Source organism: Convolutriloba macropyga, chromosome 2 (genome assembly GCF_964194025.1).
Source record: "Convolutriloba macropyga chromosome 2, txConMacr16.3, whole genome shotgun sequence".
Lineage (NCBI taxonomy): Eukaryota > Metazoa > Xenacoelomorpha > Acoela > Convolutidae > Convolutriloba > Convolutriloba macropyga.
In genome coordinates, this window is record NC_134469.1 from 15,689,079 (window position 1) to 15,712,005 (window position 22,927).

Below are 22,927 nucleotides of genomic sequence, written 5' to 3' on the forward strand. Positions count from 1 at the left end.
AGACTTATGAGAAGACTAATGGTGGACCCATGAAAAGACCTTAGCTGGACTTTCTTTGTTATGAAAAGACTTAAGCTCGACCCATGAAAAGAAATTAGCTCGACTTTAACTAGGAAGCTCGACCGTGTAATTATAGTCAATATTGTCCCCTCCCCCCCCCCCCCTACTAGACTTTTGAAGTCTTTTCATAAGTCGAGGTCTAGGCCTGGGGTTCTTTGTTCGTTAAATTTGCCCCGGTGTATGCGGCCCCAAGATCTCTTCGTTCAGTTCAATGTCTGAGTCTTGATTTATTTATTCTGGACCTATAAAACAGTTCGTGCTGCTTAACGATTTATGAATCACGTAACAATTTTAGATGCCCGCCATCGTGTAACAGGTAACTCATTCCTACCCGCAACTCCAAATGACCCCTCGTACCCTACCGGAGGGGGACTGAATGGGGGAAATGGCGGAGGCGGAAACTTGGCAAGAAGTAGGAATGGTTCAAACGTCACTATCATGGGCAGCCCCAATTTGAGGAGCAGCAATAACAATGGGAATGAGAACCAAGACTTGAGATTCAAGAAGCCCTCCACTACAACCACCATCGTCGATGACGCCGCATCTGGGTAAGGTGTTAAAATACAGCTAGGAGGTATAACCGAACGAGCATCTACAAATAGAAAAAATGAGAGTTTTGACCTAATACTTCATTTCGATTGGTCGACATAATCATATTTAAATGCTGAAACTTAAGACAAGTATTAGAAATGGCCAATGAGCTCAACTAATTGGTAGTTTGTATTTGTCGTGAATGGGTGGTTTCGGAAAAAAAACTTAAAATTAGATTGGAAAAAAACACCTGAGGAAATGAACCCCCACGTAAACAAACCCCAACTTGACTAATAAAGAGATGCGCATTTAGCGCGTATGGCCATGCCTCGGTGCCTTAGCGGTGCGGTGGACTTGATATGAAACTATCACAACCGAACAAATTATCACGACGAAAATTTACCCTAGTCGAGAACAAAAGTTAATCTTGCAAGATCTTGCAAAAATCTTGCAAAAAAATAATTCTTGCAAGATTCTTGCAAGATCTTGCAAGAAAAAGTTAATCTTGCAAGATCTTGCAAGAATAAGTTAATTTTTGCAAGATTCTTGCAAGATCTTGCAAGAAAAAGTTAATCTTGCAAGATCTTGCAAAAATCTTGCAAAAAAATTAATTCTTGCAAGATTCTTGCAAGATCTTGCAAGAAAAAGTTAATCTTGCAAGATCTTGCAAGAATAAGTTAATTCTTGCAAGATTCTTGCAAGATCTTGCAAGAAAAAGTTAATCTTGCAAGATCTTGCAAGAATCTTGCAAGACGTAACATCGTCTTGCAAGAATCTTGCAAAATAATTAATTCTTGCAAGATTCTTGCAAGATCTTGCAAGAAAAAGTTAATCTTGCAAGAATCTTGCAAGACGTAACATCGTCTTGCAAGAATCTTGCAAGATCTTGCAAGATTAACTTTTTTTCCGACTCGGGTTAGCCTTAAAGTGGGGTTTATTTCCGTGGGGGTTTATTTCCGTAGGGGTTTATTTCCGTGAGGGTTTATTTCCTGTCTTAAATTTGTTGTTTTTTGGGAGGGTTTATTTCCTAGAACTGTGAATCGTGATGGGATGAATTCACCGCTGGAAACGCTTCTGTGATTTTTTAAATTCATTGAACAAGGCTGTATCTTATGTACAAAATATTGAACTTTGATCGAATATTTTTTGATCCAAGCTTAACAGGCAACGTGAAATTTTTCAATAAGTCTATAACTGAAAATTAATGAATGCAATCTGTGTGAACGCCTCAGATGTTTTTACCCTCCTGGGCTGTTCATATCTACATGTGAACAATTGAAGTATTTTCAACTGACTCAGGCTGGAGAACATTAATAGTACGTTTTCTCGGGTAAATTTATCCGAAATTTCCATTTCACGACCACGTTTTAAGGTTAGAGTTGTCAGAATGTGCGGACAAGTGACAATTTGCAAAACTAGTTCAGATTTGCTTCGAAATTAGAAATATCCGTCACATTTGACCGCGATGTCCGTTTTTGAGTAAGCGCGGACAACAGTGACAAGATCTCGTCAGTTGTTCACTCCCACCATCACTGTTGTTACAGCATCTAATAACAACGGTGGTTAGCAACGTGTCAATTAGACTGAAATGACAGAAAGCCTGATTGGTGATTAAGTACAGAAGTGTCCTTGACAACTTAGCAGTTTTGCTACTATACCCATATAGTGGCTCAAAAAACAATTAAGCCTCTAAATTGGTTCTCAAAAAGTTACCAATTAAATTCGGGTTTTTTTTTCTGCTAGCGCCCCCCCCCCTCCCACCTGATTAGTTTTGCACCCCCCCCCCCTTTATACATGTTTAAACATACTGTTGAAGTTAAGTAAGTCTGTCTATACATGAACATATATGAACAATATGCATTTATTAAAAGCTAGAACGGCTGTGTTAAAATTATTACGTATTTCAACGAAAATGTGTTGCATGTAACGTAAGTATCAATACCAATTTCTGTATTATCATTTTCGGTGTTATCGGCTACAATAAGGGCTCCATTTTTATTTTTTTAAAGAAAAATATTCTAAAAGTGCCTTCGATCTACCTAGACACTCATGTTTCAATGAAATGCAAATATCGCTCTTACAATTCGCGAAAACTTAGATTTTGGGGGAAGCTAAAATAACGGGTATATAAGGTTGGGGGCTGGCAGAGAAGATCCTTGATTTTTAGGCTAGTTAAATAGTTTTTTGTGAATAACTAAATGCTAAATCACGGACAATGGTTTCATTATCAGAGAATACTATAAACGAAATTCATCGTTTTATTTACTCACTGTTGTCTGCGAAAGGCCTGACGAGGACAAAAATTACAAAATGTACCATTGGCAACATAATGAGAGCAACAATGAGTTATTTCTGACCATATATGTTACAGGAAGCCAAGTATCTCTATTACGGAGCGAATCGAGAGTGTATTGGGAGTGATGCCTCTCCACATTGGGACATCTGTGGTGTCTATAGTGTTGTTGATAGCAGCACTCACCTTCTACTTCTTGCTTGTCTTCAAACTAGGTATGTACTTCATGTTCATTCTACTTAAGGACATGCTTGAAAGTTTTTTTTTTTTAATTTTTATCAGCGTAAAATTGTATTAAAAAACGTGGTTTACAGGTTCCCGATTTGAAAATGAAGTGGGATTTTTTATTTTTACACATATTCAATGATGTATGTAAATTTTAATGGCTAGCACCACTATTACCAGGCAACATCCCACTCTTAACATCCTTTCAATCAGTACAAAAATACTTGTATGATTATTCACACTGTAGTCTATTGCAAAAATTTTTTAATCGTTTTCAATATTTGAAAACAAAGTATCTTAAGCATCACTAAGAAAACTTTTTTAAAATGAACACCAAACTTCTTGATATGTTAGTAATGAAACTACCCACCTCGTGGTCCCAGATCCGAACCACTTCTGATCAGGCTAAAAACAGACTTCGGTCTCTGATCAGACCGTGCCAAAACAAAATCACCACTGATCTGACTTTCGTTCGACCCAATTTTTCGTGCGATTTTCACACCACCAGTTTCGTTGTGCAACTTGTGCAACCAAGACCTCTGGCGAGACTTTCGTGCGACCCAAATTTCAGCACACACAGGTTGAAAAGAGAGGAAATAGAGGTTTGTTAATGAGAGGGTAATAATAGTATTTTTATGTGGTCAAAGAGTTGTTCAAACCAGATCAAATTTTGTGGAAGCTCTTTATTGTACGTACAGTTTAAAGCATCAGTAGTAGAAGCCAGTGTATGAACTTTGCGTGTTAAAATTATAAAAATAAAGCACCGTAAAAAGTTAATTTAATGTCCAGACAACTTATTTGGAAAACTAACGTTGTTCTTACCCAAAAATGGGATTTGATTTGGATCGAATAAAAATCCACATTTGCGCAAGAAAATGATTTGATCAAGGATAGCTTGTGCCTGCTATCTTAAACTAGACTAGACCAAAATTTACCCGAAAACTAAAATAAAAGAGTGCATGAAAGTATTTCTTATAAAAACGTTTATGGCCTGAATGGGTCCATTGAAGGACATACACACGCATAAATGACTAAACTCAATGACTACTACGCCATAAAATGATCACCACTGAATCCAAGTAAATATAGCGGTGTGTTAATTGCAGCTCTTTCTTTGAACGCTTTTGTCTAAATGAAACAATTGCAGACAAAGCTGCGTCATTGATTTTGTAATTTACAAAATAATTAATGGTCGCCAACCAAATTCAGAGCGAAGCATAAAAATGAAATAGAAGAACCATGCTCAAAATTGCGAACATTGATGACGACACCCCTGCTCACAAATAGCAGACATTGATTACATAAAAAGGTGATTTTTTGAGATCAGTGACGGAATTTTTTAAGGATTGTCCGCAATTTTTTTTATCACTGTTTTCCACAATTTAACAATATTTCTTCTACGCGGTAAGTAGTGAAAAAATGTCGACATCCATTTTCGCAAACGCGGACGCTGCTGAATTTGTAGGATTGGCGACGTAATGCTCCAGTGAAAAACTAGGAGCTATTATTTTTTCTACGGTTCTTTTTCACTTATTCCCAGAAGAATGAAAATTTTTGCTTAAAATTTTCACTTCTCTTGAAACATCTGTTCTTGTTTTTACCAGTTAAAATTTCTGTGAATTAAAAAACAATTTTTGTAAATATTAAGTGCCAATATATCTGAGACTTAATTGTAATTGCCTGAAATTGTAATTGCCTGAACCGTAGGTCCAACATATATTTAGACCCACGGCCGTTTCTCGCACTATTTAACACGCATTGTCCACACATTAACCGCAATAACTTTTTTAAAGCAATTTTAAGCGTTCAGATCTCGGCGCGGGTTGAATTTTTCTACAGATGACGCTGTTGTGGAAAACCAGCTAAAAACTAGCGAGCATGAAAAATAAGCTGAAAGTCTAATCATGACGTTTTGTTGTTTGGATATGTCTGATTATGACCATTCTTGAGCAGTTTGAGCAGAGCTGATTGTAATAAGTAAGTATTATGTTGTGCGCTGATCAGACTGTGTAGACTCTGGTTAGGGCCCTTGTCAGACCGTGCAACTTCTGGATGCGGCTGTGATCAGACTCTGCAGACTTGATGCCGGACCCTAATCACTGGGTCGAGCCTTACCCCTTGTGTGCGACCCAAGTCGGTCTGATCAGAGCTGGCTCGGGTCGCGCACCTCAACGTGGGTGTCTGAATGGGTTTTCTGAACCTGGATGCTCTTGGTTCTATGTGATGCCAAAATACACCCTAGAACAACAAGTGTAATGTCTGCTTCAGCCGTGTTTCGCAACCGTAGAGAGGGCACAGAGGGCATGGCTGGTATTCTCAAATTGGTCCCTAATGAGTTCAACGTGCTCAGTTTCGCACTCACTTCTACCTGCTATCTGCTACAGGTGATCCAAATGATCTCCCCTTCTCAGTACTTCCTCTTATTTTCAATGACAATCTATTTTTGCTAACTCTTGATTCCTTGATACTATTATCAAACATGAAAATATACCAATCTGTACAAAAATAAAAAAGAACACTGAATTCGGGCCCTCGGAAGTGTAAATGTTTATAGAATGATTAGCCCAAATTCAATAAATTAAAAATATTAAACTAATGGAAAAACAAATGTAGATTGAATATATAGCCCAACAACTATCAGAACTTACAATTAATTACATTTAAAGTTAAAGTCACGCCACGATGAGCAAAATCTATAATATTTATGATAACCTAGGAACTCCGATTCCATTATAAATTCTTAACAGATTAGAATTACTAATCGCCAATCAAAGAGATCAGTTAGGTTATATTAGTGCTCTGATGACTTTTTCTGTAACCATGTTTCAAAATTTATTCCAAGTTTTTTAGTTCAAACTTTTGAGGATCTGTCTAATTTGACTTACGACAAGAACGACGCATAGCTATATTTTCAGGACCAAATAGATATGCAGTTAGAAACACTCGAATTCCGGGGAGATAAGGCACTTTGTCTATGGGATACAAGGCGACTCGGTTATGTGCGATCGCACATAAGGTTCCGACCCCGCTCATCCACAATTTTGGCATGATTGTCTACCAAATGAGGAACATAGAAAAACTCAGAAATTCAAGTACGTTTAAAAAAATTGGTGTATGAAAGAAAACATAGCCTCGAAAGCAATTAACTCAGTAGTGGAGTAAAAATGGTGCATTAGATTGATAGTATGTGCAAAAATTAAGAAAGCGAGTCAAGACGAACAGCAAAATCAAACAACAACAGCAAAAATTCATTACATCAAAAACTTCATATCCGGTTTAAAAAACAAAATTTTATAACAAAGTCAAAATAGCGTAAGATAAAACTGATATTAATCAAAATAACTTGTAATTCACCAGAAAAGATATGGGAGAAGTCAATTAAAAGGCTTGGTAACAATTAGACAATAAACAACAAAAACAGTAAAGTTGAAAAATTCGCTTAATTTTTTTAAATCAATTAACTTCAAAGTAATGAAAACCATTAGAAATCAATGAAAATATCCCATAGGTGAACAATTACCAATGCTTCTATAGAAGGTATTAGGAATTGTTGATATTCAACTTTTTATGCAGTTACAAAAAGAACAACAAATAGACAACGAACAAAAAATCAATCAAAACTTGGCAGAAAAAGCTTTCGAAACCGTAAAGCCATTCCATCAAAATATGTTCCATTACACTTTTTGCGAGCACCGATACTGTATTATGTGACCCCTCATAAATGATGCTAAATAGCAAGTAGACAAAAATGAAAAAAATGCGAAATTAAGTAATAACACTTTAATTTTTTTTTCGAAAAAAAAAATTTCAAAGACATGAACGCCATTTATTGCAGAACGAAATAAAAAAAGTTTTTGTCTATTCTTCCAAAGGAACCCCTTGAGAATTGCAATTATCCAGAATATGTCTTACGTCTGCAAAAAGAACGTTAAACATGACAAAAATCAAAAATTAGTTTACTTTATTTTCCGTGTCGAAGCCAGTTAAGTCAATGAATTCTTACAAAATATTAGATTGTGTGACACCAATCTCTTCTGAAACCTTCCTTTGCAACAAATTTGACACATTTAGCGTGTAATTAACGAGACTAGATAACAAACAGACAATAAAAGGAACAGAATTGCGAAGTTTAAAAGTGTTGTTTTTTTTAAGATTGGAAAACAATTGTTTTCAGAGTCATGAAAGCCATCAGCTATCTACCAATATCAGAATATTGGCTAATCAATTCTTCTATTAAATACCAATGAAACCAACTCAATGAACAGGAAATTTCATACGACTAAAAAGACAAAGTAAAACCGACAGTTAACGAAAAAATTTAAAAAAAATTCAAATAAGTTCTTCGAGAAAGTAGTGTCGAAGACTTTAAAATCATAATCTATATCTTAAAGGATTTTAAGATTATCAATTTTGTCTTATTTTGAAAGTCAATAATTTTACCTGTGTGAACTGTTAATAACGTGATAATGTGACAAAACTAGAAAACGTGAAAAATGGGCAAAAACATTTAAGTTAAAAAAGAATGTGAATTCTAGTAGTATCAAAGCCAGAAAACCATAACTTAAGGCGTAAAACCGCAATAGACATTGAATTTGATTTCAATAGAAAGAAAAAGCATTCTCTCATTGCAGGCAATAAGCTACAAGTTGGCCAAATTAAGAGAAAAATGGAGCTAAATTTCAATAAGTCATTATTTACTTAAAAAATAAAATACTTTTAAAAGTATTTTAAAAGGACCATAAAAGGACCAGAAGCTTTCAAGTAATTAACTATATGCAAAAATGTGGAGCTAATTTGGAAGCCAATTGGATCTATCATTAGTGAGCTTTAGTTTGAAATTTTCTGTTATTTAATTAATGTAGAAAAGATCAAATTTTTTTTAATAAAAAAGATCGACAGTTTACAATCCGAAATATTTTTGGATTATTCCATTTCAAGATTCGTCCAAACTAGCCCTGCTAATGCTATTTGGTCGTAGGGAACACTGAATTATTCGAATGTTATAGATAGTGATATTTTGTTAGTTAAAAAATCAAAAATAAATGCTGCGTTTTTGATAATCAACGAATAAATTTAGCAGAAAACGGCAAAGTTTTTATTACAGAGCATTTTCAGCAGAATTTGAAGGAAAAAAGCCCCTTTTTGAGTCTATAAAAATTGTGTTAGTGGTGTTTGGGTCTGTAATTCCTGTAATATTAATCAAACTTGACTAAAAAAAAACTTATTTCGAGCTGTTTTTGATGAAAAAGTTAATTTTGAAATATTTAGCCAGCTTTTTTCGACAAAAAAATTAATAAAAGTAACTTACAATGTTTTTTTCTCTTTACAAATAAAGATCAACAACTTTTTTTTTTAAAAAAATAACAAATTTAAGCAAAATTGGCGAAGTTTTATTCAAAAATTCCGGAAAATGTGAATAAAATCTCACCGGAATTCACTCTATTTTCTCAAAATTCAAACCTCGATAACTTCCTGTAAAAAACGAAAATTAAAAAAATCTTTTTAATTCCATATTCTACGCTGGACAAGCTTTCTGGTGATAACAGTCTCAACTCTCTACGACGAATATATCGATCGGCCAAAATTCACGGAACAAAAAAAAACCCATTTGAGTATATAGTTCCTTCCCCCTCAAGAGGGGTCGGAACAATAAAGTCAATGAACAATTTCAAAGTAAGAAAAGTGAATAAATTGATGATTATCCGGACTGCACTCAAAGACAAAATCAGTACTGAACCATAGTATTTCAATTCTGTGTTTTAAGACTGACCAGTACTATGATCATGTCATATTTTAAATATTTCATGGGGAAAAATGCAAAAAACATTCTTTGAATTTAGTCAACAGCATTGTAAGTATACAACCTTAATGTGTGATTGTTGTGGTTATAGATTGTGTGGCAGTGTTACATGTGCTTCAAGATCAAGTTGAGCTGTGAGAATCTGAGAGGAGACAGTCAGTTCTTCACTTCTGCTCCCTGGACTGTACAGATTGTGTTCCAGGCAGCAATGGCACTTGAAATTGGCAATATGTTCACTGGTATTTATGCTAATTATGCCTGAAAAAAAAGAAGAAAAGTTCCATTCTAAAGAATAATGGTTTCATTGATCTCTTCGGCTGTACATGCTGATAACCGGAAACCAAATGTAAAACTATAGACGAGAGTTTTTACTTTTCTTCTGTGAAAACAATCGTTACGTTCTTCGACTGACGTTTTGAGAGAAGAAAAAGGAAATGTAGTCCTGTGTTATCCACGCTGGTTTTGTCCACGCAAGACGTGTTGGTCGTTATAACAGTGATCTTTTTTTGAAGTCGAACGAGGCAAATTCTGCATCATGAACTTTTTTTGGTCTGCCTGAGTCTTTTCATAACTTGAACGAGCTGAAGTCTGAATCATATGCTTTGTGGTATGAACGGGTCTTTTCATACAAGTTTTTGAACGAGCACATAAACGCACCGATATTTTGAAGGAGCCGAAGTCTGGAGCAAAGGCATTTTTAGTCTGCCTGGGTATTTTCATAAGCTAAAATAGTCTGGATGGGTATTTTCATAGATCATTTTGAACGAGGACCTCGCCCTGGGGTATTTAAATCCTCTCCCTATACATTTTTGGTTGAAGGCGAATGACATACGGTTCTAATTAGTTTTCGTCAACTGCATAAATTAAATATCCTGTTTGCCATTTTATAAAATCATTACGCGTCACTTATAGCTTGTTTTTTAAAATGGCAAAACATTTTAGCTTTAAACATACGGCTTTAAACATACATTTTTTTTATGGCTTTAAACATACATTTTAGCCCACATTGAAACAAGGAAATCGAAATACAGATCAAGTGATAATTTTTTTTGGCCCTAGTTAATGATGGAAGCACAATTGGACCTCCTGCTATGTTTTTGATTTTTTCCTGCCTTGACCGAAGAGATCGTTCACTGTTTGATAAGTTAGTTGCTTTACATACATAAAATTGCATCTGAAGGGCGACCGAGCATTTTCGACCCGTTCTGGGAATCAAAATCTGACTTTTTCGGTCAACTTCATCAAAATTATATTGGCTTCGAATGATAACATAACCTTCACTGCAGATCTTGGGTAATTCCTCTCCTACCGTTGCTTTTCTTCAACAAAATATCAGAAAAGCCATTCTGTACAAGTTTTCTCCTTACATCACAGGTCAAAAACCAAAAATGCCAGTCCTCTCTTCCTAATTTTTTAATCATTTTATGACTCATCTTTTTATTAACTTTTGGGCCTATTTTTATCGGGCTACCAAGTAAATAAGAAGATGCGTATGCAAAAGTATTCTAATGGATAAGATTAGTCATGTTAATTTTTTTCAGTGTTCTGTGTTTTCATCCCTATTCTTTTAACCTCCCATATTTTAACCCCGATTTTCTTAACCGATATTTTATTTAAAGCCGCGAGAATTTCATCCCTTTATTATTTGACCCCAATTTTAAGCTTCCTATAAATGAAGATAATTAGTTTTATCGATTCTATTTAGTCTCATTAATAGAGACTAAAATTGACGTGAAAAAACTGAGTGTGAACATAACATTTTCACACCTCAGTCACTTTGCCACGATTTTAATCAAATTGTGAACAAAAAGGCTGGTAATTAACACGAAAATAAAACTAAAGATTGAATTGGTGAACGCAAAATTATAGCCATAAGCGAAGCGAATTAGTTATCTTTTTTAGTTTTTAATAGGGAAATTTAAAGCAATTGAAAATTGTATCGAATCCTAGAACAATTCCTGTTATATTGCATCTTAAAATCAGCAAGGTAATTGCCGACCTTCAGTTTAGAAATTTTTGCAAAAGCAATCGATTTTTGGTTGTAGAAGGTCATGAGTTTTATGTTAAAAGAGTAAATAAGTTTACCACTGCCTAGAAAAGCTCGAAAAATCAAAGCTACGAGTACCGCGTTTCTGCCTTTACACAAGATGGCCAACTTACTCGCGTAAACTGTCAACACAATCATAGAGTGCTTTATTAGAAAGCTGTACACTCGAGTATTTATGAAATCGCTCTCAGATCTGAATGAAAATTTAACGCCCGCAGCAGCCGTATCCCCGCAATATTACCTCTAACCGAAATTCTTAACACAATATGCGGTCAAAATCAAATTTTGACAAACATGGTAGTATTTAAAAAAGAAAATGCAGACAGTGTTATTGCATGGACCTGTGGGCCAGCATATTGATATAGTTGATGTTTTTAAAGATTTTTTACATTTTGACAGCGGAAATGAAAACCACGAGCGGTTTATAACTTCTCTGCTCAAAAGTTCTATTTTTTGGGATGAAATTTTCAAATATCACGTGAATACTTATACTAAATTTAAACACTTCGTCGATATGATCACACCAACGGTCTTACTTCGAAATGGCTTAATGGTAACAGAAAACTTTATTGATTTTTGTGAGTTTTGATGTTTATTCTGTGCTTTCAATTAACAAGCAAACTTACCTTATATGTTAGACATCTCTGCACAGGTTGCCATTATGATTTAAATCCTCTCCAATGAATATTTGCGACCATTAAGGTCGACTTAGTCTATATACGACAGTCCTTTTCATTCCTTTTTTAATTCTTTTATCGGTTTATCCAAGCTGGTGGTTTTTTTGCAACAAACGTGTTTTCTACGGACTTTCGTTAGTCATTCCTGGTTACAGAAACTTTTACATGGCACCAAAATCCAAAACTCTTGCATTCAAACGTCACCTTATTCAGATAGCCATAGAATGAACCCTCGAGTGCCTATTGCACTACTATTTTGACTGGCAAATTCTTAAAAGGTCACTCGTCGTAGGTGCGTACCCAAGAAGAGTGAATAAGAGGGAACGTAGTTATAAGTAAAGACGTGTCTAGCAGACGTAAAATTTCAGGCAAGTTAAAGGGATAGAGATTTTTTGTTGCTGCTCATGAAAAAAAATCGGAACACTTACAGTATTTTGCCAAAGACTTTAAAACACATTAGTCAATTCGCTAATGATTTTTTTCCACGAAGTGGCAATTGCAGAATAAAAGCTTTGTTACTCTTTTTCCTACGAGATGAAATTCATTCTTTGTGGATTTTTATTTGAAAAAGTTAACGTCACTTCGTCTAACAACTAGAATTTAACAGGTTGTATTCTTTTTGTAGGCATAGAAAATAATTTTTTTCATCAGCTGTTTTCTGTATGCTAACAATATCCCGTTGATTATGGGTAAAAGGGTTTTTGTTAGCTCTTTTTTATGAGCCAACGGTTTGTCATTTGGCAAATTCATCAACCCAAATTCAATAGTTTTGTTATTCATAGCAATGTGTGTAATCAATATATGTGTTACTTCTGTGTTCTGTTGTTCTGATATATTACGATTTTCATCAACAATTTGGTGATCCTTGAAATTGGGCCGTGGATATCACTGACATCAGTTCTGTTGGAGTGCAGCTAATGGATTTGAATTCTTCGACATCAGGAATCAAAATAAAATTTCAACTTTTGCAAATTAGTTGCTTTACAAAACGTGCTACCTTATGGAACTTTACTTTTGGTCAGTTGCCAATCATATTTATACTAAGGATAAAACTTCGGTCACGATTTGCTATAAAAACTCAAAATATCACATTTTTAACAAAAATTTTTTTTAGCGGTGACGGATACTTTCATGGAAGCTGGACCAAGTTCATAAACGAATGAACTAAATGCTGTCCTCTTACTATCCGTCTTTTTTAGTGTTATTAACTTTGGTTTAGTGTCTGCTGAGGTTCATTGGCTGAGTACTTCCTTCTCTGCTGTGATCTTCCTCATCCTGTGCTATTGTCTCAAACAACACTTCAACTCACTCATTCGCAATCAACACGTAAGCAATACTGAACAAACAAACAAATAAAAACACTTTTAGCGATGAATCATCATAAAATATGGTGAAAATTGGCGGGTGGAGTAAGAAAAATGTTTTTTTTTCCGTTATTTCACAAAGTTTATTCATGTTATTCATCTTTTTTTTTGGCGCTGTTTGGTAAAATCTTGGTCCACGACTGATCATTCTTAATATTTATCAATATCAGTGCAGTTGAAATCATCAATGGAATCACTCTCGCTACCTTTGTGGAAAAATCTTTTGAGGTACTTCTGTTCTCGCTCTCAAATTTCCCTTGCCACTGATTTACGATCCATACCATGAGACATAAAATTTTAGCTCCCCTCTAATTGGATGAGACGTGCGAAATTCTTGCACATAAATGTTTGTCCCAAATTTCATTGGAGTGTTGCCTTAACAGAAAAAAAATAGCAAAATAAAAGACAAAATGAGCGAAATTAACAGTGCCGAGACATCAAATTTTTATTCTGCAGAAAAGTTAATCTTCTCTTATGGCCACGAACAACATGTGCCATTGGAAGAATCCAAGCCCTATCCCAAGCCAAATTTGCGAAAGTCCTCGAGAAAGCGATACATATAGCAGTATATATAAGTCTATCCACGAGTAGCAATTCCCTCGAATACTGTTAAAACTTCTATATTATTAACTAGATTCGTGGACTCATAGCTTTCGCTTATTTCTGAAAATAAGGAAATTTTAAAAAAACTTCAATGTTCTCTGTATATGATTCTTTGTGACACTTGGTAGTTCAGGTGGCCTTTCTGTGGAGCAATGTGCATGTGAGTCACATGGAGAGATACTTCGCCCAGAATGCACTGGCTGCTCTGGCGACTCTTCGTCTGGTCACGTGTGTGTTCTACCTGGGTGTCACTCTCAACTCACAAGTGGGACTGTCCGTTCTCCTTTCCGATCTTGTCATATTTCTCACTTCTCTCGCTATTATCTCTATGTAAGACATTTCTCTCAAATGGCGCATTTCGGCAGGCAGTTGAACTACATTCCCATTCGTACAGAGTGAAGCCCGAGTTGAAGTATCAACTCTAAAAATGGCAAAAAATGTCAGAATTGCGATGAATGGTTGTAAGAACTGTTTACAATTTTAGCTCAGACTTTAAGATAACCGCTAGTTTCAACGCTAAAAACCGCAGATCTTAGGATAATTAAATGCTATAAACAGCAAATCATACGAAAACTCACGCACTCACCGCAAAAAGATTTGCGGTGAAAAAAAATTATTTTCAAAGCTATATTAACTACAAATCTTACTTTACTTTTTTTTTGCATAACCTGAACCCTCTAAACCCGGGGGTATCATTGCTAAGTTTTACCTTAGGAACATCAATTTATCGTTTTTGTAGGTTTGCGTGAACAAACTAATGGGCATTCTTGTATTGGATATAGTTTCTACAGCCTCGTATAATGTAGTGTTACACCTCTCTATAAGCATGATAGAGGTGTAAAAGTACCAATTACAGATGACGTCAAACAACCGTGGGAAGGAACATAGTTCTTACAATTATTTCAGTTTCTTCGTGTTCGAAGTGTTCGTGTTGGGTGACGTCAGCACTCTTTACTTCACACCTTGGCCTGTGGCCACTCTTCTCTTCCTTAACACGATGCTGTCCAATGTGAAGCACGGGAAGGTACTGGAGATGTACTTCTGCGCATTCCTCCTTGGTTCATGCTGCTTCATACTCTGCATCAAAATAGTCATTACTATGGGTTCGTGCAATAATTTAAGCTTTACATCCCTTTCTAAATAGAAAAAAGTTATGAGGGAACAAAAACCAAAATCTATTAAGATTTACCCAGATTTTTCCAGGTGCCTTCAAGAATCTTTTCTGGTTTTTCAATTGAACGATTTCAAGATAATGCATGTCTTATCAAGGTGTATCGAGCTCTAGATTTATCAAGTTCGTTTCAATTGGGCATCAATATACTTAAATGAGATTTATTAATCTGCTCGCGGATTTTTATGATAATTCAATTTGAACAATAATCTTGTCAAATAAATGAAAGTTCCAATTTGTAAACCTATGTAAAACCTAAAGAACTTATTCGTTAAATGGCGTTTCAAACTTTAACGAATACCAAGTGAAGCTAAGTTATCACAAAATTATATATACCTAATTTCTAGATTAATTAAAGGTATTGATCCCAGTATTGATCTTTCCCAGATCTGTCCCAGAACAAATAGAACAAAAATCAAAATTAAATTAAAATTTTCGAAAAACTGGTGTCGAAGCCGTTAAAGAAAAAAACAATGCAAAACATAAATTAGACCTGTTTAATTGTGCATTTTCCAAACATTAATTTTGTGATATTCTACTCTAATCAGTGAGACTAGGTGAAACGTAGACAAAGAGAACAAACAACAAAGCGAAAAGTTGAAAAATATGTCTATATTTTAATAGAAACTTTGATTTCAAAGACTTGAAAAACGTTAGCTATCAACTGAAATCGATAAATAATATGCTTTTTTCATCCATAGGAACCCTCTAAGAACTGCTTTTATCCAGATTTCTTACTAATTCTGCAAAAAGGACACGACAAAAACAAGTGGACAAAATTCCAATAAATTCTACTAGTTGACAGTGCACTTAAAACCATAATCAAATAACCTAAAAAAAGATGGCTTCAATTGTTCGATTGTGCTTTTTTTGAACGCGAATATTGTGATATCTGACGTGTCAAAAATGCGACAAGACAAGAAAAAACCTCAAAGATGGGAAAATGTCGAAAATTGAAAAGTTTTTGTGAAAACTCGTCGTATCAAAACCGAAAAAAACATCATGTATAAAATTAGGTCAAAAGCGTAAAACTGCAATGAATTTTAAGTTTCAATCCACTAAAAACATTGCTGCTCGTCTTTGCTGACCTCAAACTAAATTTTGACCAAAAAAGAAAAAACAATTTCAATTGAACGATTTGAAGATAATCCATGTCTTATCAAGATTTATCAAGTTCGTTTCAATTGGGCATCAATGTACTTAAATTAGATTTATTAAATTGCTCGAGGATTTTTATGATAGTTCAATTTGAACAAAAAATCTTGTCAAATAAAAGAAAGTTCCAATTTGTAAACCTATGTAAAACCTAATGAACTTATTCGTTATATGGCGTTTCAAACGTTAACCAAAGAAAAGTGAAGCTGTCACATTATTATAGATATATCTAACTTCAAGCTTATTTAAAGGTATTGATCTGTCCCACAGCGTGCATGCAGAACGCTTATATTGTTGCAGTTTAGTCATATCGAACTAAGTATTTTTTGAAGGTTTTTGAATCCAAGGTACGAATCTTGTTAGAGATACCGTGGGTTTTTAAACAGAACAACCGAATTTGGCAACAGTCTTCTGATGGCTAGGAGGATAAAAAATACGGCTTTTAATAAAACTTAGAATTGTAAAAAATACTACTTTTATAGGGAGTTCTCAAGATCTTAAAAGATAGCTATCAGTCAAACTAACGATGTACGATTTTATAGTAATTAATTCGCTTCCCAAAACAAGTAAAATAAACAAGAAGCCTCGGTAGTGTGAGTTGGCACATAAAGTTCCGACCTCGCTCAACCATATTTTTGACTTAATTGTCTACCAAATGAGGAAGAGATTGAAAACTTCAAAAAATCAATTTTTGTTCTCAAAAAATTTGTAAATAAATAAAAATTGCTTCCAACTCAAATCATTTAGTAAAGTAACTATTGCCACAACAGAAGATTCCTGCCATTATTAAGACCACGAGGCAAGAGAAACAAAAAAATCCAAAAAGAAAAACAAACGCCACTTACATCCAAAACTCCAAGCCTGTTTTTTTTTGAAAAAAATACTTAATAGCACAGTCAAGATAGTATCAAATAGCATCTTTACTAACAGAAACATGGGACCAGTCTTTAGTGAGACTCGCTAGAAAGTAGACAAAAAGAACCAAAAACGGCAAAGTTAAAAAATGCACTTACATTTTTTTGATGAAAAATAATTTTAAATAATGAAAACCATTAGATCTTTGACCAACCGAAATCTTTGAAAAGGTTTAACTAAATTCATGCCTCCATATGAAGACATTGAGACCTTTTCCAATATACGTTGTTTTGCTACAAAATTAAAGCGCGACAAACTGCGACAAATACATAATTAAATAAAAATTTCAAATTAATTTTAACAAAAAAAAAGGTGTCAGAGCCGTTAAAATTATAATCTAGTCCTTACAGAATAAGATAAAACCAATTGAGTTTCCTTTGAATACCAATTATGTAATATTTGACCTCCAAATGATGATATTTGGTAACAAAAAGATAAAATCAACCAAAATTGCACAGTTGAAAATTAGGCTATCAATGACATCATTGAATAACTCATTTTTTTCTCCAGAGAAAGCCCACAAGATCGGTCATTATTCAAAATGTATTTTCCCTACGACAAATACGTCAAGTCAAAAAAATGACACATAGATTGTAAAAAAACGATAAATAGAGACAAAGTTTAAAATTAATTTTAAAAAAACTGGTGTGTCGAAGCCGTTAAAGCAAAAACCAGTGCAATAAATACTTTAGATCTGCTAATTGTGAATTTTCTAAACATCATTTTGTGATATTCTACACAATTCAGTGATACTAGGTAAAATGTAGACAAAGAGAACAACCAAACGAAAAGTTCAATTATATGTCTATTTTTTATTAGAAATCCAGGGAAACCCTCTAAGGCCTGCATTTATCCAGATTTCTGAAAAAAAGACACGACAAAAACAAATGGACAGAATTCCATTAAGTTCTGCTAGTTGACAGTGCACTTAACACCACAATCAAGTAACCAAAAAAAGATAGGTTCAATTGTGCTTTCTTTTTGAACGCGAATATTGTGATATCTGACGTGGCAGTAATGCGACAAGTCAAGAAAAAGAACCTCAAAGATTGGACAGGTCAAAAATCAAATTTAAAAAAACTCGTAGTATCAAAAACGAAAAAAAGCATTAAGTTAAAAATTAAGTCAAGAGCGCAAAACCGCAATGGATTCTAAATTTCAATCCACTAGAAAGCAATGCGGCTGGTCGTTGCAGACGTTAAGCTACATTTTGACCAATAAAGAAAAAAACTGGCATAGCTCAACAATCCATTGTTTATTTTGAAAACAAATTTGATTAAAAGTCAAAACGACCTACTAAGAAAACTTTCTACTAAGAAAACTGGATAGGTTTAACTGAAACTTCTTAAGAATCCAATTGGAACTCTCGCCAGAAAGATTTCTTTGTTTGTAATTTTTATGTTCAGTTTTTAACAGAAAGAAAAACAAATATGCATTTTTTTTTAAAAAAAATACAGCAACTGAGTACAATCCGAAATTTTTTTGGACTGTGAAAAAGAACTATTAGGCCAAAACTAACCTTGCTATTAATGTTTGTCCATTTGGAAGTTGAAATCTTTTCCGAATATCATAAACATGAATAGTTTGACAAAAAATGATCAATATCTCAAAATTAAGTAATACATTTTAAATATCGAGTTCAATTAGCGAAAAACCCATAAAATTTTGTCTCACGAACACTCTCAAAGGAGGCGGAAGCAGAATTAGCTCTTTTGGAGCGAACGAAGATTATGTTCATAGTTTTTTTTTGTAGTTGTGTTTGTCCGGCAACTTTAGGCAAAGTGGTCAAGAGAAACATATATCGTAACATTTTTTAATGATAAAAAGGCTGAATTTTGAGACTTCAGCAATATTTTTGGCCAAAAAATTGGATCAATCAGTTCATCAAATTTCTTCTATTTGTAGAAGTAAAACGAACAACACTATTGTTAAAAATTGCAACGTAACTTTAAGCAAAATTGCCTTTTTTGCGAAAACTGCGGATAGCCTGAACGATAATATTGAAAATCAATCAAATGTTCATAAATATTGAAACCTTAATTACGTGGAAAAACGAAGCTCAAAGAAACCTTTTTTATATATGCTACAATGGAGGGGCTTTCTACTCATACCACTCCTGAACTTCCGCGATGAGTATTATTTCGATCGGCCACAATTGACTGAAGAAGAAAAGTCCCATTTGAGTATATAGTTCCTCCCCCAGAAAAGTGGGTCGGTACAATAAGCTTGTTTCTGCTGCTGTTATTAAATTTACAAGATCTTATGAAACAAATATTCGTCGTACTACCTTGACTTTTTGCCTTTTTTATACATACCGAAAAATGATTGTTGCAAGCTGAGTATTAAAAATTTTTATGCACCCTATATTATTACTGAGAATTAGCAGAAATCATAAATGAGTTTTTGAAATCAAGGAAAGTTGCAATGTTACATCATGGATAACCTGGGTTTACGCTGCAGGGAAAAAATACTGTGTAAAATGCAAACTGAGGTTTCAAACTAGTCAAAATGAAAACTAAAGAAAGTGGACCGGTAATTTTCGTCCACACAATATGTTCCACAAACCAGTAAAAACAAACTTCAAAATACCTTTTGATTATCAAAGAGGCAATCGATTATCAAATTTCTGCAATAAACTTATTTATGCACATCCATAATGAAAAGGCTGACCATTTTAGCTCGGAACAATTTTATCATTTTGTTAGACAAAGTTGCAAAAAATAATGTAATAAGTTTTCTTTGCATTTAATTTTTATCATTCGCCAGTTTAAAAGCCTAAAATTCAAGTCTGCACGTTGATACCTTATCATTGGACTCAAAGAAAATTCTTAGAAATGGCTCAATTAAATTTTTATTCCTGTGTAGATGCATATCACAGTCGGAAAGTTTTGTTTTCATGCAAACACGTACTTTTTTCAATTTTTGTTGATTTTTGTCAGTGCTAAATAAGTGTTAATCACATCGACAAATGCATTCACGTTAATTAAAAAGAAGTGAAACGAGGCCTTGAGAAAAATGAAAAGTTTTATTGCAAGGTTACATAAAATTGAGAACGCGTAATTCAGTGGCACTTAAATTGACAATGATTTTTACGTGGAAAAACGAAGCTCAAAGAAACCTTTTTTATATATGCTACAATGGAGGGGCTTTCTACTCATACCACTCCTGAACTTCCGCGATGAGTATTATTTCGATCGGCCACAATTGACTGAAGAAGAAAAGTCCCATTTGAGTATATAGTTCCTCCCCCAGAAAAGTGGGTCGGTACAATAAGCTTGTTTCTGCTGCTGTTATTAAATTTACAAGATCTTATGAAACAAATATTCGTCGTACTACCTTGACTTTTTGCCTTTTTTATACATACCGAAAAATGATTGTTGCAAGCTGAGTATTAAAAATTTTTATGCACCCTATATTATTACTGAGAATCAGCAGAAATCATAAATGAGTTTTTGAAATCAAGGAAAGTTGCAATGTTACATCATGGATAACCTGGGTTTACGCTGCAGGGAAAAAATACTGTGTAAAATGCAAACTGAGGTTTCAAACTAGTCAAAATGAAAACTAAAGAAAGTGGACCGGTAATTTTCGTCCACACAATATGTTCCACAAACCAGTAAAAACAAACTTCAAAATACCTTTTGATTATCAAAGAGGCAATCGATTATCAAATTTCTGCAATAAACTTATTTATGCACATCCATAATGAAAAGGCTGACCATTTTAGCTCGGAACAATTTTATCATTTTGTTAGACAAAGTTGCAAAAAATATTGTAATAATTTTCTTTGCATTTAATTTTTATCATTCGCCAGTTTAAAAGCCTAAAATTCAAGTCTGCACGTTGATACCTTATCATTGGACTCAAAGAAAATTCTTAGAAATGGCTCAATTAAATTTTTATTCCTGTGTAGATGCATATCACAGTCGGAAAGTTTTGTTTTCATGCAAACACGTACTTTTTTCAATTTTTGTTGATTTTTGTCAGTGCTAAATAAGTGTTAATCACATCGACAAATGCATTCACGTTAATTAAAAAGAAGTGAAACGAGGCCTTGAGAAAAATGAAAAGTTTTATTGCAAGGTTACATAAAATTGAGAACGCGTAATTCAGTGGCACTTAAATTGACAATGATTTTTAACTTTTTCATTAAAAAACTTTTTATTGTAAAATATTGATGACAACGTTTAATTTTTTGTTATGTCAAACTAGCAACGCCACAATGTGAAATATTTGCTCGAAATTAAAACTATCTGGAAATTCAAAATGTTTCACCTCTCATTACAAAATTATGCGTCTTCAGCTGCCATCAAAAGTTGACATCATTTATTAATACAAAATTTCATGCGCCGTGATTGATATCCTTGTCAAAATGAGTTATGCGGAAAAACTTTGAAGAAAAAGTTAGGAAGCGATTTATCTTCAAAATTGACAAAAATTTTTCATTGGATAAATTTTTTAATCAGGTTTTTTGAACCTATACAAATTTTGTTTTGACCCAAACCGATAAATAATTTTTCGTATTGCGACTTAGTGTATCTTTGTTTTTTTGTGAAAAAAAGCTGATGGAATATTAAACAATCCTTTTCAACTAAAAGTGAAATTGGTTGTGTGTTTTTTGCTAAACTGCTAGAACAAAAACTTTTTTGAAATTGACTTCAAAGCGATCAAAAAAGCGTTCTAAGAGTTGCAACATGCAAAAAAAAGTTCAGCTCTGATGACCGTTTTTCTGATGACCGTTTGCAACAAGATATACATTTCTCTGAAGCGTATGCTTCGTAATTTATCAATATTTATTCAATGGAAAAAATTGAAGGAATGTTAAGTGATGTAACTTAGTACTGGAAAAGTAGAAAAAATTAAGAGAGCTCCGAAAAATCAGGGCTGGATTTTTTTTCGCAAGACAATTACGAGAACTATTTTTCAAGGACTGGCCAAAGTGTTCATAAATTTTCAATAATAGTACATTTTATCTCTGAAACAGTTCAAAAATATTCCAATGATCACAGAAATAATTTTTAATACATATTTGTCGTTTTATTATTATGCAAAATTTCGATATTTTTTATTTTGCAAAACCAATCTCAGAAACCATATTACTGGAGAAATTGAAAATTTGTTTTCTGCAGAATTTTGAGTCGATTTTAACGATTGACGGCAAAAAAGCGAGAAAATTGACATTTTTTAAATTCTTAGCTTTCTCTATAATTTTTGAGGAATAAATCAACTTGCTTTTTGAAGAAGTTTTTGTTGGAATCATTCAACTATGTCTTTGCAGAAGAGAACAATCGACTAAAAACGACTAAGTGAAAGAGCAGGCTCGCATAATGTTTCTTTCAACTATTTCATTGGAGTATGGTCTATAAAAAGTTAACATGTTTATATCCTTTATTATTCATTTTCCCAAACGTGCTACAGAAAATCTGTCATCAGTTGAGCATCAGCACATCTCAATGACAATAAGCTTTTCGGGTTAGAAACAACTCCGAAATTTTTGTTGCTCCCATTTTTTGCGATCTTGATAATTGCTGAATATGTTTTGGTTGATCTCAGCCGTTCATCATGAACCTAATTGATTGTAGATATTTGATATCTTGTAAATGTATTTTCCTAGAATTTCAATGATTTTAAACCACGGAAAGTTTGAGAAAATTAAAAAAAAATTTACGCCAGAAAAACTACCTAAGTTACGAATGTGACTTAAACCTCAATACCATATCAAGAAGTTTTAGAAAAAAAATTAAAAAGTTGCTTCAAAGATCGATTCACTGTTTCAAGGGATTTTCAATGATGCGTTTTTTTATCTCTCCACAAAAGATACGATCAGCCAAATATGGCTTCACAAAAAAGTAGAGCTGGTATAAGGTTCCTAACCCCTGAATAAATTTGAAGGTTTGGAACAATTGCCGACCAGATAATAATAGTACGCATCTTACAAGTTAACTATCCTATCGTACGAGATGGTTCTTTTGTCAGGTTTGTACAAACAGTATATTTAGTTAACAATGAGGAGTTAACAACTTAGTCCTAATAATGAAAGTTCTAGTAAAATCTTAAAATAATGAACTTTAGGTCTGGTACGATGA

The 22,927-nt window shown here is 33.8% G+C and overlaps 2 protein-coding genes across 3 annotated transcripts in view; one reads left to right on the top strand and one right to left on the bottom strand.

Annotated features, from left to right (window-relative positions):
• Positions 1-22,927, bottom strand: part of LOC142357168 (uncharacterized) — a 288,587-nt gene that overhangs the window by 209,268 nt on the left and 56,392 nt on the right. The window lies entirely within an intron of this gene.
• LOC142335151 (uncharacterized) overlaps positions 1-22,927 on the top strand; it is a 64,938-nt gene that overhangs the window by 30,608 nt on the left and 11,403 nt on the right. The window contains exons 2-8 of the mRNA XM_075383515.1: positions 356-608; positions 2,963-3,099; positions 5,378-5,493; positions 9,001-9,148; positions 12,853-12,959; positions 13,734-13,930; positions 14,507-14,703. Coding sequence (XP_075239630.1) covers positions 356-608; positions 2,963-3,099; positions 5,378-5,493; positions 9,001-9,148; positions 12,853-12,959; positions 13,734-13,930; positions 14,507-14,703 — 1,155 coding nt within the window. The remainder of the gene's footprint in view (positions 1-355; positions 609-2,962; positions 3,100-5,377; positions 5,494-9,000; positions 9,149-12,852; positions 12,960-13,733; positions 13,931-14,506; positions 14,704-22,927) is intronic.